The following is a 16254-nucleotide window of genomic DNA, read 5'->3' on the forward strand; positions in this document are numbered from 1 at the left end:
ATTTGTTATTCTCGTCACTTGGCAGCGACGCACCTGCGCATTACCGCTCAAGCGCAGTTCTGACCCGTTTGCACGGCTGCGAAAAAGTGCAGCGTGCAAACTGGTCGGAATGACCCACATAGGACGCTCCAGTATAAGTATTTTTGTTGTTCCCTATCTACAGCACAGAGACTTGCTGCAGATGCAGTTGCATACCCTCCAGCTGTACCTTTTTGCCAGGTACAGTGCCTTTTTTTTTATGGTCTGTACCGATTTTTGGCTCTCCAAACTCCCATTGAAAGTACTGGAAAAGGGGCTTGGCCACAGCACTTTACCCGTTGCCACGCACCCTTTTCGAATTTGTACTGATTTTTTGGTGTAAATTGTTGGCGGGTATGCTGCTGCAGATGCAGTGGGGCTATTTTTGGGTGTGTTAATCCTGGTCTGGGAACACACAGCAGCCAAAGAGCAGATCCTTCCATTGGATGTAACCTGTGTGGGAGGGCGTTTCTCACCCAATCAGCTGTGGACTGGTTGTGAAAGACCTGCTGCTAACCCAATGAGAGCTCCTAGCCACGCCCAGCGTTAGGCACACAGACACAGAGTCATATATCTGGGCTATTATATAGGAGATATATATATATAAATTATATTTTATTTATTTATAAAATATAACATACATCTGGAAAGTCCTTCATGAAGGTTTCAGAGCTGTAGAATGCTTTCTCTTTTTGTATTTTAATCCTTGCTATTAAAATGGCTGCATTCTTATGAATACTTGTTCAGCACACAAGATGGCTGATGCTAATGTCTGCAGGGGCACTTTAATTATGCAGGGCAGCTTTCTCTGCATTTATATGTACTAAAAACTGTGAGAGATGTCCTCAGGGGAGATGCTGAATCCTTAATTGGAGGTGATTTTAGCCCATTAATAGCTCAGTGCTGCACCGTGTCAGAGAGCGGCAGTCAATAAAATACTAGTGACAGTTTAATTAATAACCACCTTAAATTGTAAGCTCTGCATGACAGGTAGCTTTTTCTTTAACGTGTCTTCTAACGTATCTTCAGTGTGTAACTTCTTTGTGTTTAACCTTATTATATGTATTGATCTGCTTCCTCTGCGAAAAGTTGTGCACACTGCATGCTACCAGTATAATTCATACAGATAACGGCACAGCACAATTTCTGTAACTTTTAAGTTACCTATATGTTTTTATCTGTAGCTAAATCACTCCATATGCAGATTATTTAAACAGAGTATGCTATATGAAAAGATTTGCATAATCTGATGCTGATCACAATCTGATTACAGGCCCGTTACATCCGGATAGACGGTAGCGTTCCATCTGCAGAGCGAATTCACCTTGTCCATCAGTTTCAGAGTGACCCTGACACCCGTGTGGCTGTTCTTAGCATCCAGGCTGCTGGCCAGGTAAGCAAAAATGCAACAAAAAAAATAAATAAATCTAGTTTTTGACTTTTCAGCATTTGCATTCTTTGATAGGAGATTATGCCTTTGATTCACCATTTTCAAAATATTGTAGGCTGCAATTGTAAGTGACTTAAAAAAAAGTAATTTGTTGGTCATACAAGCATGAACCATGAAGGTAATATACGTACATGGTTCACGCCATTCCATTCCATGCCTCCCACATCTTTAGGACAATGGCCCTCATTCCGAGTTGTTCGCTCGCTAGCTGCTTTTAGCAGCATTGCACACGCTAGGCCGCCGCCCTCTGGGAGAGTATCTTAGTTTAGCAGAATAGCGAACGAAGGATTAGCAGAGCTGCTACTAAATAATTCTTTGCAGTTTCTGAGTAGCTCCAGACCTACTCACAGATTGCGATCAGCTCAGTCCATTTAGTTCCTGGTTTGATGTCACAAACACGCCCTGCGTTCAGCCAGCCGCTCCCCCGTTTCTCCAGACACTACTGCGTTTTTCCCTGACACGCCTGCGTTTTTTAGCACACTCCCGGAAAACGCTCCGTTAACACCCAGATACGCCCCTTTCTTGTCGATCAGCAGAGCGACTGAAAAGCGCTGCAGGATCCACAGCAAATCTGCTAAGTTTTTATATAAATAACTAAAACAGACTCCCTGCATCGAGGGACTGAGGGGAGAGAAGCAGACCTACTTCTGTGAGTTTCAAGGCTCTGCTTCTTAGGCTACTGGACACCATTAGCTTCAGAGGGAGTCAGAACACAGGTCTCACCCTGGAGTTCGTCCCGGAGCCACGCCGCCGTCCTCCTCACAGAGCCGGAAGATAGAAGCCGGGTGAGTATGAGAAGAAAAAGAAGACTTCAGAGGCGGCAGAAGACTTCATGATCTTCACTGAGGTAACGCACAGCAGTGCAGCTGTGCGCCATTGCTCCCACACACCTCACACACGGCAGTCACTGTAAGGGTGCAGGGCGCAGGGGGGGCGCCCTGGGCAGCAATATAAACCTAATTTCTGGCAAAAGATATATATATACAGCTAGGCACTGTATATATAAAGAGCCCCCGCCAGTTTTTATTATATTTAAGCGGGACAGAAGCCCGCCGCCGAGGGGGCAGGGCTTCTCCCTCAGCACTCACCAGCGCCATTTTCTCCACAGCACAGCTGAGAGGAAGCTCCCCGGACTCTCCCCTGCTTATCCACAGTGAAAGGGGGTTTCAGAGAGGAGGGGGGGCACATAATTGGCAGCAAATAATAGTATTACAGCGCTACTGGGTAAACACATTGTGTGTTTTTCCTGGGGTATTAGCGCTGGGTGTGTGCTGGCATACTCTCTCTCTCTGTCTCTCCAAAGGGCCTTGTGGGGGAACTGTCTTCAGATAAGAGTTTTCCCTGAGTGTGTGGTGTGTCGGTACGTGTGTGTCGACATGTCTGAGGTAAAAGGCTCTTCTAAGGAGGAGATGGAGCAAATGTGTGTGTGTGTGGTGTCTCCGTCGACAACGCCGACACCTGACTGGGTATGTGGAATTAAGTGCTGAGGTAAATTTATTGCACAAAAGATTAGAGAATAGACAGGGAATCTACCCATGCCTGTCCCTATGTCGCAGGGACCTTCAGAGTCTCAAAACGCCCACTATCCAAAATAATAGACACTGATACCGACACGGAGTCTGACTCCAGTGTCGACTACGATGATGCAAAGTTACAGCCAAAACTGGCAGAAAAGTATTCAATATATGATTATTGTAATAAAAGATGTTTTGCATATCATTGATGACCCATCTGTCCCTGACACGAGGGTACACATGTTTAAGGGGAAGAAAGATGACATAACATTTCCCCCCTCTCATGAACCAAATGAATTGTGTGAAAAAGAGCGGGAATCTCCAGACAAGAAACTGCAGTTTCCCAAAAGAATTCTCATGGCGTATCCTTTCCCTGCTAGGGCCAGGATACGATGGGAATCCTCCCCTAAGGTGGACAAGGCGTTGACACGTTTACCCAAAAGGTAGCGCTGACATACCAAGATACAGCTACCCTCAGGGATCCTGCAGATAGCATGCAGAAAAGTACTTTGAAGTCCATTTACACACATTCTGGTACACTACTTAGACCGGCGATTGTGTCGGCAGGGGTTTATAGCGCTGTAGCAGCGTGGACAGATACCTTATCAGCGGAGATTGAAACCCTAGATAAGGATACCATGTTATTGACCCTAGGATATATAAAAGATGCTGTCTTATATATAAGACATGATCAAAGAGACATTGGTCTACTGGGTTCAAGAGTCAACGCTATGTCGATTTCTGCTAGACATGTCCTGTGGAACATGCAATGGACAGGTGATGCCGACTAAAAGAGGCATATGGAGGTTTTACCTTACAAGGGTGAGGAATTGGGTGGAGAAGGCTCTCGGACCTGGTCTCCACAGCTATAACTGGTAAATCTGAACTTTTACCTTATATTCCCTCACAGCCTAAGAAAGCACGACATTATCAAATGCAGTCCTTTCGGTTCGCAGAAAAACAAGAAAGTCCGAGGAGCGTCCTTTCTTACCAGAGGTAAGGGCACAGGGCACAGCTAGTTCCCAGGAACAGAAGACCTCCCCGGCCTCTACTAAATCCACCGCATGACGCTGGGGCTCCGCTAAGGGAGTCCGCCCCAGTGGGAGCACGTCTTCGACTCTTCAGCCACATCTGAGTTCACTCACAGGTGGATCCCTGGGCAATAGAAATTGTTTCTCAGGGTTACAAGCTGGAATTCGACAAGGTGCCTCCTCTCCGGTTTTCCTTATCGGCCCTACCGGCTTCTCCCCCAGAAAGGGAGATAATATTAAATACAATTCACACATTGTATCTCCAACAGGTGGTGCTCAAGGTTCCCCTCCTTCAACAAGGAAGGGGATATTACTCAACCTTGGCTGTAGTCCCGAAACCGGACGGTTCGGTCAGACCTATTTTAAAATTAAAATCTCTGAACCTATACTTGAAAAGGTTCAAATTCAAGGTGAAATCGCTCAGAGCGATCATCGCCAGCCTGGAACGGGGGGATTTTATGGTGTATCTAGACATAAAGGCTGCATACCTTCATGTTCCCATTTATCCACCCCATCAGGCGTACCTGAGAATTACGGTACAGTATTGTCATTACCAATTTCAGGGTAATTGGCGGAAATGATGGTGCTCCTACGCAAGCAAGGAGTCACAATTATCCCATACTTGGACGATCTCCTAATAAGGGCGAGATCAAAAGAGCAGTTGTTGAACAGCGTGTCACTTTCACTGAAGGTGTTACAGAAACACGGCTGGATTCTCAATATCCCGATGTCACAGTTGGTTCCTACGACTCGTCTGACCTTCTTGGGCATGATTCTGGATACAGACCAGAAAAGGGTTTTTCTTCCGATAGAAAAAGCTCAGGAACTCATGACTCTAGTCAAGAACCTGTTGAAGCCAAAACAAGTGTCAGTGCATCATTGCACTCAAGTCCTGGAAAAAATGGTGGCGACGTACGAAGCCATTCCCTTCGGCAGGTTCCATGCAAGGACTTTCCAATGGGACCTATTGGACAAATGGTCCGGGTCACATCTGCAAATGCATCAGCGGATCACCCTGTCCCCCAGGGCCAGGGTATCTCTCCTGTGGTGGCTGCAGAGTGCTCACCTGCTAGAGGGCCGCAGTTTCGGCATTCAGGATCGGATCCTAGTGACCACGGACGCGAACCTCTGAGGTGGGGGAGCAGAAGTACAGACTTTTGTGAAGGGAGTACTGCATATTCAGCCTCCTTTTGTACCTCCGGTGGCGCCTTGGGACCTTAAAGTGGTGTTAAGTTTCCTTAAGTCACATTGGTTTGAACCACTTAGAACAGTGGAGTTGAAATATCTCACTTGGAAGGTGGTCATGTTGTTAGCCTTGGCTTCGGCTAGGTGAGTTTCGGAAATAGCGGCTTTGTCACATAAAAGCCCCTATCTGGTTTTCCATATGGATAGAGCGGAATTGCGGACCCGTCCTCAATTCCTACCTAAGGTGGTCTCATCCTTTCATATGAACCAACCTATTGTCGTACCTGTGGCTACACGTGACTTGGAGGATTCCGAGTCCCTTGATGTGGTCAGGGCTTTGAAAATTGACGTGGCCAGAACGGCTAGGATCAGAAAAACAGAAGCAATGTTTGTCCTGTATGCAGCCAACAACGTTGGCGGCCCTGCTTCAAAGCAGACTATTGCTCGCTGGATCTGTAACACGATTCAGCAGGCGCATTCTACGGCAGGATTGCCGTTACCAAAATCGATTAAGGCCCATTCCACTAGGAAGGTGGGCTCATCTTGGGCGGCTGCCTGATGGGTCTCAGCACTACAGCTGTGCCGAGCTGCTACTTGGTCGGGGTCAAACGCCTTTGCAAAGTTCTATAAGTGTGATACCCTGGCTGAGGAGGACCTCCTGTTTACTCAATCGGTGCTGCAGAGTCATCCACACTCTCTCGCCCGTTTGGGAGCTTTGGTATAAACCCCATGGTCCTTACGGAGTCCCAGCATCCTCTAGGACGTTAGAGAAAATAAGATTTTAAACCTACCGGTAAATCTTTTTCTCGTAGTCCGTAGAGGATGCTGGGCGCCCGTCCCAAGTGCGGACTTCTTCTGCAAGACTTGTATATAGTTTTGCTTACATAAGGGTTATGTTATAGTTTCATCGGTCTTGGACTGATGCTATGTTGTTTTCATACTATTAACTGGTTAGTATATCACAAGTTATATGGTGTGATTGGTGTGGCTGGTATGAATCTTGCCCTTGGATTAACAAAAATCCTTTCCTCGTACTGTCCGTCTCCTCTGGGCACAGTTTCTCTACCTGAGGTCTGGAGGAGGGGCATAGAGGGAGGAGCCAGTGCACACCCAGATCCAAAGTCTTTCTTAAAGTGCCCATGTCTCCTGCGGAGCCCGTCTATCCCCATGGTCCTTACGGAGTCCCAGCATCCTCTACGGACTAAGATAAAAAGATTTACCGGTAGGTTTAAAATCTTATTTTTTTGCAAAGCAAGTCAGTCAAGCTGTCAGTCATTCTGTGTCTGCTCTGAGAAGTACCTCCCTCCTGACATGACCGCTTGCTGTAGAGGGTTGCAAGAAAGCATGATGAAATATTGAGCATAAGCTGTTCGATTATTTCATTTATATTAGTTTTCTTAGTTATAGATAACATTTGATGTACATTAATGTCACATAGTGGCATTGCTTATTTTTTTAATTAATGCATATATCTAGCCTCAAAGTTTTACTTATCAGCCCTGTGTAGTCTATCTGAGATTACCCTAATTATTTATTTGTTTGTTTATTTCCTTGGTTTAGGGGCTGACACTCACAGCTGCCACACATGTTGTGTTTGCTGAGCTGTACTGGGACCCCGGACATATAAAGCAAGCAGAGGATCGAGCCCATCGTATTGGACAAAGCAGTTCTGTGCACATTCATTACCTGATCGCCAAAGGCACCCTGGATACGCTGATGTGGGGGATGCTGAACAGAAAGGTAGGAGACGTGTACAATTGTGTGTATTTTCATTACCTTCCCACAGAATAAAACTGCTTAAGCTCAGCTTTTCTTTCTATCTGTGTTGCAAGGTCAAAATCTAAAAAAAAATATCATGGTTTTCATCTTGCACACTCCCCTTAGATTGATTAATCTTAAAAATAAAAAGAAAATAACATTCTGAAAATCCCTCAGTTTTAATGAAGACTGAGTCACACACAAGTTGTCATCTTCTCCTAGCTTCACACCCACTCCGGCTCCTCTGGCTGCTTCAATTAATTTGGTGGCTCTGTCATTCAACAAAAGCAAGACAATGGGGCGGAGGGGCGCACTTGCAGAAGGGAGGCCCAATATACCAGAGTTACATTCCTGCACATGTTAAAAAAAAAAAAAAAAAAAGCAAAACACTCTAACAGGTGTCAGGTGTTTTATTTTTTTTACTCAGGAAGCTAGAAATTTCCCACAACGTGTTATCTAACATTGATGACATGAATGTAGCAATAACTGGGTTTGCTCTCTGTACAAACGGAAAATCTTTCTATTCTCTCAGCTCATTTCCAATACATTACATTCTTATATAGCACACATTTCTGTACTGGTCTGTGCTCTGCTTTTTATAGGGGTTCAAGCTTTTCTGTTTTATCTTTCCTTGAATATCAGAGAAATCTGGTTCTACAAAATAAAAACAAAAACAAATATATATATATATATAATTATTTTTTTCTTTGTGTGAAAGCCCATTTCCCATCCCATGTCACTGACTATGATCAATAAATAAATGAACTGCCCTGATAGCAGCAACATATGCAATGGCACAGCTTTTAGCGATTTGCGTATCACGCTTTAAGTAGTCATGGCAAGTACTCTTGGTATGTAAAGTTTATTTCAATGTTACAGGGAGAACATTAAGACAAAACTCATTCTTCAGTCGATCTCAAATTTTTCTATGTTTTTATTAAATAATGTCACTGGTAGTTTCTGTTATGCTTCCTTTGCCAAGTGAAAGAGTGAAGGCAGGGAAACGTTCTACATTCTGGTTACTATAATTGTGCTTCTGCAGCGGGGTACACTGGGGTTCCACAGGGATAACATCAGGGGGTGTAGAGTTGGATCTTGATCCGAGGCACCAACAGGCTAAAAGCTTTCACTGTTCCCAAGATGCACAGCACCGCCTCCTCTATAACCCCGCCGCCATGCACAGGAGCTCAGTTTGTAAGTCAGTGCCTGCAGTGCAAGCTGACAACAGGGAGGGCTGTGATGGACAGCCCTGAAAAGAGCTTTCATTTGAAGAAAGAAGACTTCAAGAGTCGCAACATAGGCACTTAAAAGTGCTATCTGTCATTCTGACACATCATGCTGCAGCTCCCTCACCTCCCAGCGGCGCTGTACACTCCCGCGCCCTGGTTGCCAGGTAATTACAGCGGAGGGCTCCGGTTCTTATATAGGGCGCACACACACACAGCCGCTGCTCTCCTGGATCGCATGGCCGCTGCAAGGAGGAGGTAAGAGGGTCCTCCGGCGGGACCTGCTGCAAACCGCGATCCGGCGCGGTCTATGAGAGGCAGATCGCGCGCTGGCGTGGACACTGTGGCCGTGCAGGGACCCCACTAGACCACCAGGGCAAGGGTACAGGTCGGATTGTAGCATTAATCCGTTTCCATAAGGCCTGCAGTACCTGGTGGTGAAGTCCAGCAAGGGGATCTGGCTCTGACCTGTAGCCCCTCCCCCAGCCCCAGGGCACCATTTACTGCTAATGTTCCCGCCCTTGGGCTGCATCTCTCTCTCTTTCCCTGTCAGCGTTTGGGCGCCATTACGCACAGCTGCGCTGATCTGGGACTGCTGGGCAATGCCTCCTCTGTAAAGCCACCTGCATCATCAGTGTTGTGCATTTACAGGACACTTAAGTATTCTACATATCTTTAGACGGGTTCACTACGGCTGGCCGGCGGTCGGGCTCCCGGCGCCGGGAGCCCGACCGCCGGCTTACAGTCAGCGTGGCGAGCGCAAATGAGCCCCTTGCGGGCTCGCCACGCTACGGGCACGGTGGCGCGCTAAGCACGCCACACTATTTTATTCTCCCTCTATGGGGGTCGTGGACCCCCACGAGGGAAAATAAGTGTCGGTATGCCGGCTATCGGGCTCCCGGCGCCGGTATACTGAGCGCCGGGAGCCCGACCGCCGGCATACAGAAGACCACCCCTTTAGACAGTGTTAGTTAAGAACAAGTGCATAACTATAGGGATATTTAGTACAAGTACTCTGTGATATAATCCAGTCTTTACTGTGCATTGATATATCTATATACCTAATTAGCTTTACTTAGTAGTGTGTTTACTAAATTGTTGCTAGTGCAGTGCAGTTTTATTGTTATTTGTGATCATTTCTGCATTGTTCATGTGACTGTGTGTGTGCCAATAGCTGCTGTGTAATTTCCATTCCGTGTATCTCACATATACTGCTATCCCTATATTCTGTACCCTGAGGGGGAAGTCTAAGTGCGTCAGGGTGTTCATATAATATAGTGTTTATCACAGGATATACTCTGTTGGTATTTTCTCTGTGTATTACAGTCACCATATACCTCTTAAATCCTCTGTGTGCGCTCTGCCTGTAGTCTCACGATCCGTGGGGCTTTTTGTTAGGTATTCCGTCTGCTTATACTGTACTATTCCATCCTAAGGTAAAGCTTTCCTATAATGGGGGTCATTCCGAGTTGATCGCTTGCTAGCTACTTTTAGCAACCATGTAAACGCATAGTCGCCGCCAACGGGGGAGTGTATTTTCGCTTTTCATATGTGCGAACGCCTTTGCAGCCGAGCGCAGCAAAAACATTTTGTGCAGTTTCAGAGTAGCTCTGGACATTCTCAGCCATTGCGATCTCTTCAGTCTTTTTGGTGCCGAAATTGACGTCAGACACCCGTCCTGCAAACGCCTGGACACGCCTGAGTTTTCCCAAACACTCCCAGAAAACGGTCAGTTGACACCCATAAACGCCCTATTTCTGTCAATCATCTTGCGTTCGGCTGTGTGAATGGAATCTTCGCTAAATCCATCACCCAGCACCAATCCTCTTTGTATCCGTACGACGTGCCTGCGCATTGCGGTGCATACGCATGCGCAGTTTTACCCTTTTTTACCTGATCGCTCGAAAATTTGCAGCGAGCGATCAACTCTGAATGACCCCCAATGTCAGCTCATCAGGGTGAGGGTTCTGTTGCTGACCCTGCGTCCTGCAGTGCTCTTGCCACGGATGTCTCTGAGGAAAATATTGCAGCTTGAGGGTTCAGGTGCCTGGGGGCTTTGTACCCCTCAGTCAGTCTACTACAACGAGGGCAACTACTGACCCACCGTGGGCTACGTTTACTAATTTACTGACTACAATGGTAACTAGACTTGCGCCCCCTATGTGACTTCTTGTGCCATTTCAGCCACATATCGTCCCTGCTGTTAATCTGCCATGGGCAGATACTCTGTCCTCTCAGTTACAGCAATTAAATCAGTCTATGGCCAAGCAAAATCCTAACCCTCGCCCGCCTAGGACAAAAGGGTCATCTAAGCGGGCCCTTACGTCCTCACAATCCACTCATGTTACAGATACTTCATCTGATGAAGATGGCGCATATACTGATCCCTCAGACACTGATGCAGATGATTCTGATGGGGAATCCGTGACCCAAGTGGATGTTCCTGACCTCTTAGAAGCTATAAGGCTGATTCTTCAAATTGATGATGACGAAGAACCACCGGCTCCCTCTAAGAAACCAGATAAGTTTAAACGTCAGAAGGTTACTAAGTTAGTTTTACCACATTCTGACCATTTAGTTGACATATGTCAGGAATCCTGGGAATATCCAGGTAAGACATTCTCTCTGTCTAAGAAGATGCTGGCTCGTTATCCCCTCGCTGCAGGGTTAAGTAAAAATTGGGAAACACCGCTGCCGGTGGACTCGCAGGTCGCACGTCTGGTTTTATCATCTGCTCTGCCTGTCACTACCGTCACCTCTCTGAAGGAACCGACGGATAAGCGTGTGGAGGGTTGCTTGAAGTCCATTTACACTCTGGCTGGAGCTGTGCATAGGCCTACTATTGCGGCCTCTTGGGCTGCTAAAGCTATAGAGGCCTGGGTTCAGGAAGTAGAAGCGGAACTACCGTCTATTTTTCCTGATAATGCAAAACAGTGTCTTTCATACATTGTTACAGCCTCTCATTATATTCAAGAGGCGACATCGGATGCAGGTATCCTAGCGGTCAAAGCGCCTACCACGTCTATTCTGGCTCGCCGGATCCTCTGGTTGCGGTCCTGGTCGGTAGATCTGGACTCGAAAAAGACCTTGGAGGTCATCCCTTTTAATGGAAACATTCTTTTTGGGGAAGATCTCAACAAGATTGTCGCTGACTTAGCGTCTGCTAAGACTGCATGTCTGCCCAGTACTTCTCCTTCGGGCCCAAAGGCTAAGAGTACTTTCTTTCATTCCTTTTGACCTACCGGTAAAGCAAAGGGTCAGGCGTACCCAAAACAGACTCGCACTTCTAAATCCACTAAGCCCAAACCTAAATGTGCCTGGGCTGCCTGTCAGCCTGCTGCCAAAACAGACAAGCCTGCTGCATGATGGGGCGGGCCTCCCTCTGGGGGATCCCAGGGTGGGAGGCCGACTTCTACAGTTTTCTCAGATATGGTTACAGACCACTTCGGACGCCTGGGTAAGGGAAGTCATCATTCACGGATACGCCATCTCTTTCAAGAAACGTCCACCTCGCCAGTTTTGCTCAACAAACATCCCTTCGTATCCGGTAAAAGCAAAAACTCTCCATCTTGTGGTACAATCCCTCCTGGATACGGGAGCGGTAGTGCCGGTGCTTCTGGCTCAGAGAGGCAGGGGGTACTATTCAACGCTATTCCCATTTCCGAAACCGAATGGATCTTCTCGGCCCATTCTCAACCTCAAATCTCTGAACAAATTTGTGAAAGTTTTAAAATTTCGTATGGAAACTCTTCGCTTTATTGTTCTTGCCCTGGAGCCCAAGTACTACATGGTATCCCTGGATATACAGGATGCTTACCTGCATATACCTATTGCAGTGTCGCATCAGCAACACCTGCGGTTTGCTGTTGGCAATCAACATTTTCAATTCCAGGCCTTGCCTTTTGGTCGGATCTCGGCTCGAGTTTTCACCAAGGTCATGACGGCCCTTCTCCGCTGTCGGGGTATCAGGATCCTGCCGTATCTGGACGACTTGTTGATCCTGGCTATCTCCCCAGAGGTTCTCCTTCGTCACCTGGAACTGATGGTCCAATTCCTACAAGCCCACGGGTGGCTCATCAACTGGAAGCAGTCTTCCCTGGTTCCTGCTCAGAGCATGGTGCACCTGGGAGCACTATTGAACACCCACAACCAGCGGTTGTTTTTGTCACAGGAGAAGGTCTTGAATCTTCAGGATGAGATAAGATGCTTCCTCTCTCGCCCACGTGTGTCAATTCATTCGGCGATGCAAATACTAGGCCTCATGGTGTCAGCTTTCGACATGGTGGAGTACGCTCAATTTCATTCCCACCCTCTGCAGAGGTAAATTCTCCCCGAGTGGGACGGCCTGCCTCACCGGATCATGTCTCACATGATATCCTTGACTCCGGAGGTCCGTCTGTCACTGACTTGGTGGCTGCAGGACCATCAACTGAGCAGGGGTGTCCATTCTGGATCTCCAACTGGGTCCTTCTGACAACGGATGCCAGTCTGCGGGGTTGCAGCAACACTCTCTTCAAGGTCGGTGGACCAGGTAGGTATCTCTCCTTCCGATAAACATTCTGGAATTGCGGGCAGTGTTCAATGCGTTGACACTAGCCCTGCTTCTAGTACATAACATGCCTGTTCAGGTACAGTCAGACAACACCACCACGGTGGCGTATATAAATCAACAAGGCGGCATCCGAAGCCGCAAAGCACTGATGGAAGTGTCAAAGCTTCTTCAATGGGCGGAACGCCATCTGCCTGCCATATCGGCAGCGTTCATTCCGGGGGTCCTAAACTGGGAAGCGGACTTCCTCAGTCGTCAGGACGTACACGCCGGAGAGTGAAGCCTTCATCGGGAGGTCTTTCAGCTCCTCGTGGAACAGTGGGGTCTACCAGATGTAGACCTGATGGCATCTCGACGCGACAATTCCATGGAACTTTCGGCTGCCGTACGTGTTCCCTCCGGTGTCACTTCTGCGCAGGGTGATAAGGAAATTCAAGCAAGAAGGAGGAATACTACTTCTAATCGCTCCAGCGTGGCCCAGACGGCATTGGTTCTCAGACATGCACGGTCTATCAATAGAGCGTCCTCTTCTGCTTCCGCAGCGCCCAGACCTACTCGTTCAGGGCCCTTGTGTCTACCAGGATTCTTATTTTGCTTGGTGTGCAACTAATAATTATGATGCATACAAGTTCAGTACAGCCAAACTCTTGGCTTTTCTGCAACAGGTCCTGGACTTAGGCCTTCGTCTGGCCTCCCTCGAGGTTCATATTTCTGCCTTGTCGATATGGTTTCAGAGAAAAATTGCGACTCTGCCTGATGTTCATACCTTCACTCAGGGTGTTTTACGGATTCAACCTCCCTATGTCCCGTCTGTGGCTCCTTGGGATTTGTCGGTTGTTCTGGATGCCTTACAAGAGTCTCCGTTTGAGCCTCTTCAGTCTGTAGACCTTAAATGGCTTACTCTTAAGGTCTTGTTTCTGCTGGCTATTGCATCTGCTAGACGGGTTTCAGACTTGGGTGCCTTGTCCTGTCAGTCACCCTTTCTGATTTCACCGTGACTGTGCGGTTCTTAGAACTCACCCTGGTTATCTCCCTAAGGTGGTGTTATCTTTCCACCTTAACCAAGAGATTATGGTTCCGGCCTTTACCTCTCCAGGTTCATCCTCCAAAGAGTGTTCTTTGGATGTGGTACGTGTTCTCCGTATTTATGTTAAGAGGACAGCTTCTCTTCGGAGATCTGATTCTCTCTTTGTCCTTTTTGGTTTTTACAAACGTGGCTGGCCTGCTACCAAGCAGACCTTGGCCAGATGGATTAGAATGGTGATTGCACATGCTTATGTACAAGCTGGCCTTACAGCTCCTGCTGCCATCAATGCCCATTCTACTCGGTCTGTTGGACCTTCTTGAGCGGCCCGCCGTGGTGCAACCCTTGAACAATTATGCAAGGCGGCTACGTGGTCCTCAGTGAACACGTTCATAAGGTTCTATGCCTTCGATACTTCTGCCTCCCAGGATGCCTCCTTTGGACGCCGGGTTTTTGTGCCCGCTACAGTGCGTCCCCTCCCATGAGGAACTGCTTTAGGACATCCCTGATGTTATCCCTGTGGAACCCCAGTGTACCCCGCTGCAGAAAAGGAGATTTATAGTAAGAACTTACCATTGTTAAATCTCTTTCTGTGAGGTACACTTGGTTCCACAGGGCGCCCACTCTGACGCACTTAGCGTCTTTGGGTTTGTATGGCATTAGCCGCTGATACCTTCTCCTGTCGTGAGAATGTGGTGTAAGTGGCTACTAACAGTTGTCGTTTCTTTTACCTGCTACTGCATTGGACTGGTTAACAAAACGGAGCTCCTGTGCACGGAGGCGGGGTTATAGAGGAGGCGGCACTGTGCATCTTGGGAACAGTCAAAGCTTTTAGCCTGTTGGTGCCTTGGATCAAGATCCAACTCTACCCCCCCTGATGTTATCACTGTGGAACCTAGTGTACCTCGCAGAAAAAGATTTTACAAAGGTAAGTTCTTACCATAATTCTCCTTTTTATACATAATCCCTTTACTTTTGCTCTATCTATCTATCTACGCTGGATTAAGGCTTGGAGGGTGGCTGGGGCTGTTAAGACTAGAGGGTCCTTAAAAGTAACTTTTGGGACACTGAGTTTGGGTTGTTGTGGGCAGTCCTTTGATGTGTACATAAAAGGGGCATGGTCACACATCTCTCCCCCCCCCCTTCCCTTCCATTTCATGTCAAGCAGGGTGTGTGTACGTCACTTCCACAGCTGCTGAGCTGCTCCCTGCATCGCGCCATAGCAAGTAAGAGGGTCCCTCCCATAACATTCCTCCTTGCAGGACACTGCAACCCACACATATACACATATGGGGGTATATTCATTCATGCATTTGTCGGAATGGATCCGACAAAGGCTATTTAATGACAGGCCAGATTAGGCCGTTCCTGACCATCTCAATCCGACTTTAAAAAAGTCGTATTGAGATGAGGGAGCTGAGGAGGAGGAGACGGGGAGAGCAGCGGCTACAGCAGTGTGACGCTGTAGCAGGAGGATGTGGCAACGTCCACCCATCTCCAGCAAGTGGGACCTCGCCTGCTGGAGCCAATTGGACACTGCCGTGAGTGGCGGCGGTGCCCGATCCTCCTGCTAACGCTGCTGTAGCCGCTGCTGTCCCTGTCTCCTCCTCTCAGCTCCCTTATCTCAATCTGACTTTTTTTAAAGTCAGATTGATATGGTCGGAAAGGGGGCCAAAACCTGTCAGATTTGGCCCCATTTCCGACAGAAGCACGTGGATCGGCGACTATCCCGCCGATCCACGTACTTTCCGTCAAGTCGGAATTCCCGACTTATCGGATAATTTTGGGGTATATTGAATAGGTCGGAACTCCTTCCGACCTAAAGAAGTAGAAAACTGCCGTCTTTCCGACAGACGGTAACTTTTGACTGCAATTGAATATACCCCATATACAGTTACATACTTATACACATGCATGCATACATACATACAGTTTCACACACACAGTCATACACATACATATATACAGTGATACACACACACACACACACACACACACACACACACACTCACCCACCCACATAAAGTCACTAAGGTATACACATACATATATAAGCAGTCACACATGTATACACATACATAGTCACACATTTATGCACTATACATACTTACATGCAGATACACACAAATACATAGTTACACATATATGCACATATATACATATGGACAGCGCCAACTCCATGAGTCCCTCTTACCCTGTAGGCTGGCTTCTGGACAGCGCTCATCACTCGGGGACCTGCTTCTGCAGCAACTTCCACCCCCCTATGCTTCTCCTAGCACAGTGCCATGTAGTTTCACCTCCTGCTTGGAATCCACCTCTCTCTTCTCCAGCTTGCAGAGCAGCTTTGACTAAAGTATGGGGGGCCTTAAGAGAGGGGGGCCTGCCCACTGTGCCCCTCCTTTATTTCAGCTCTGGATACAGTGCAAAGATGTTATTTGGAATCAGGACTGTTTTGGACAACAGCTGAAAATGACTGTGTAGTTGATGGTTTTAATGCTT

General features: G+C 47.5%; 1 protein-coding gene across 10 annotated transcripts in view; it reads left to right on the forward strand.

The window, feature by feature from the left end:
• The window catches only part of ZRANB3 (zinc finger RANBP2-type containing 3), an 894936-nt gene that overhangs the window by 678884 nt on the left and 199798 nt on the right, over positions 1-16254 (forward strand). For all 10 annotated transcript variants that reach the window (XM_063933768.1, XM_063933769.1, XM_063933776.1 and 7 more), the window contains 2 exons: positions 1292-1411; positions 6759-6938. In XM_063933768.1, coding sequence (XP_063789838.1) covers positions 1292-1411; positions 6759-6938 — 300 coding nt within the window. The remainder of the gene's footprint in view (positions 1-1291; positions 1412-6758; positions 6939-16254) is intronic.

This window comes from Pseudophryne corroboree, chromosome 7, assembly GCF_028390025.1.
Source record: "Pseudophryne corroboree isolate aPseCor3 chromosome 7, aPseCor3.hap2, whole genome shotgun sequence".
Taxonomy (NCBI): Eukaryota; Metazoa; Chordata; class Amphibia; order Anura; family Myobatrachidae; genus Pseudophryne; species Pseudophryne corroboree.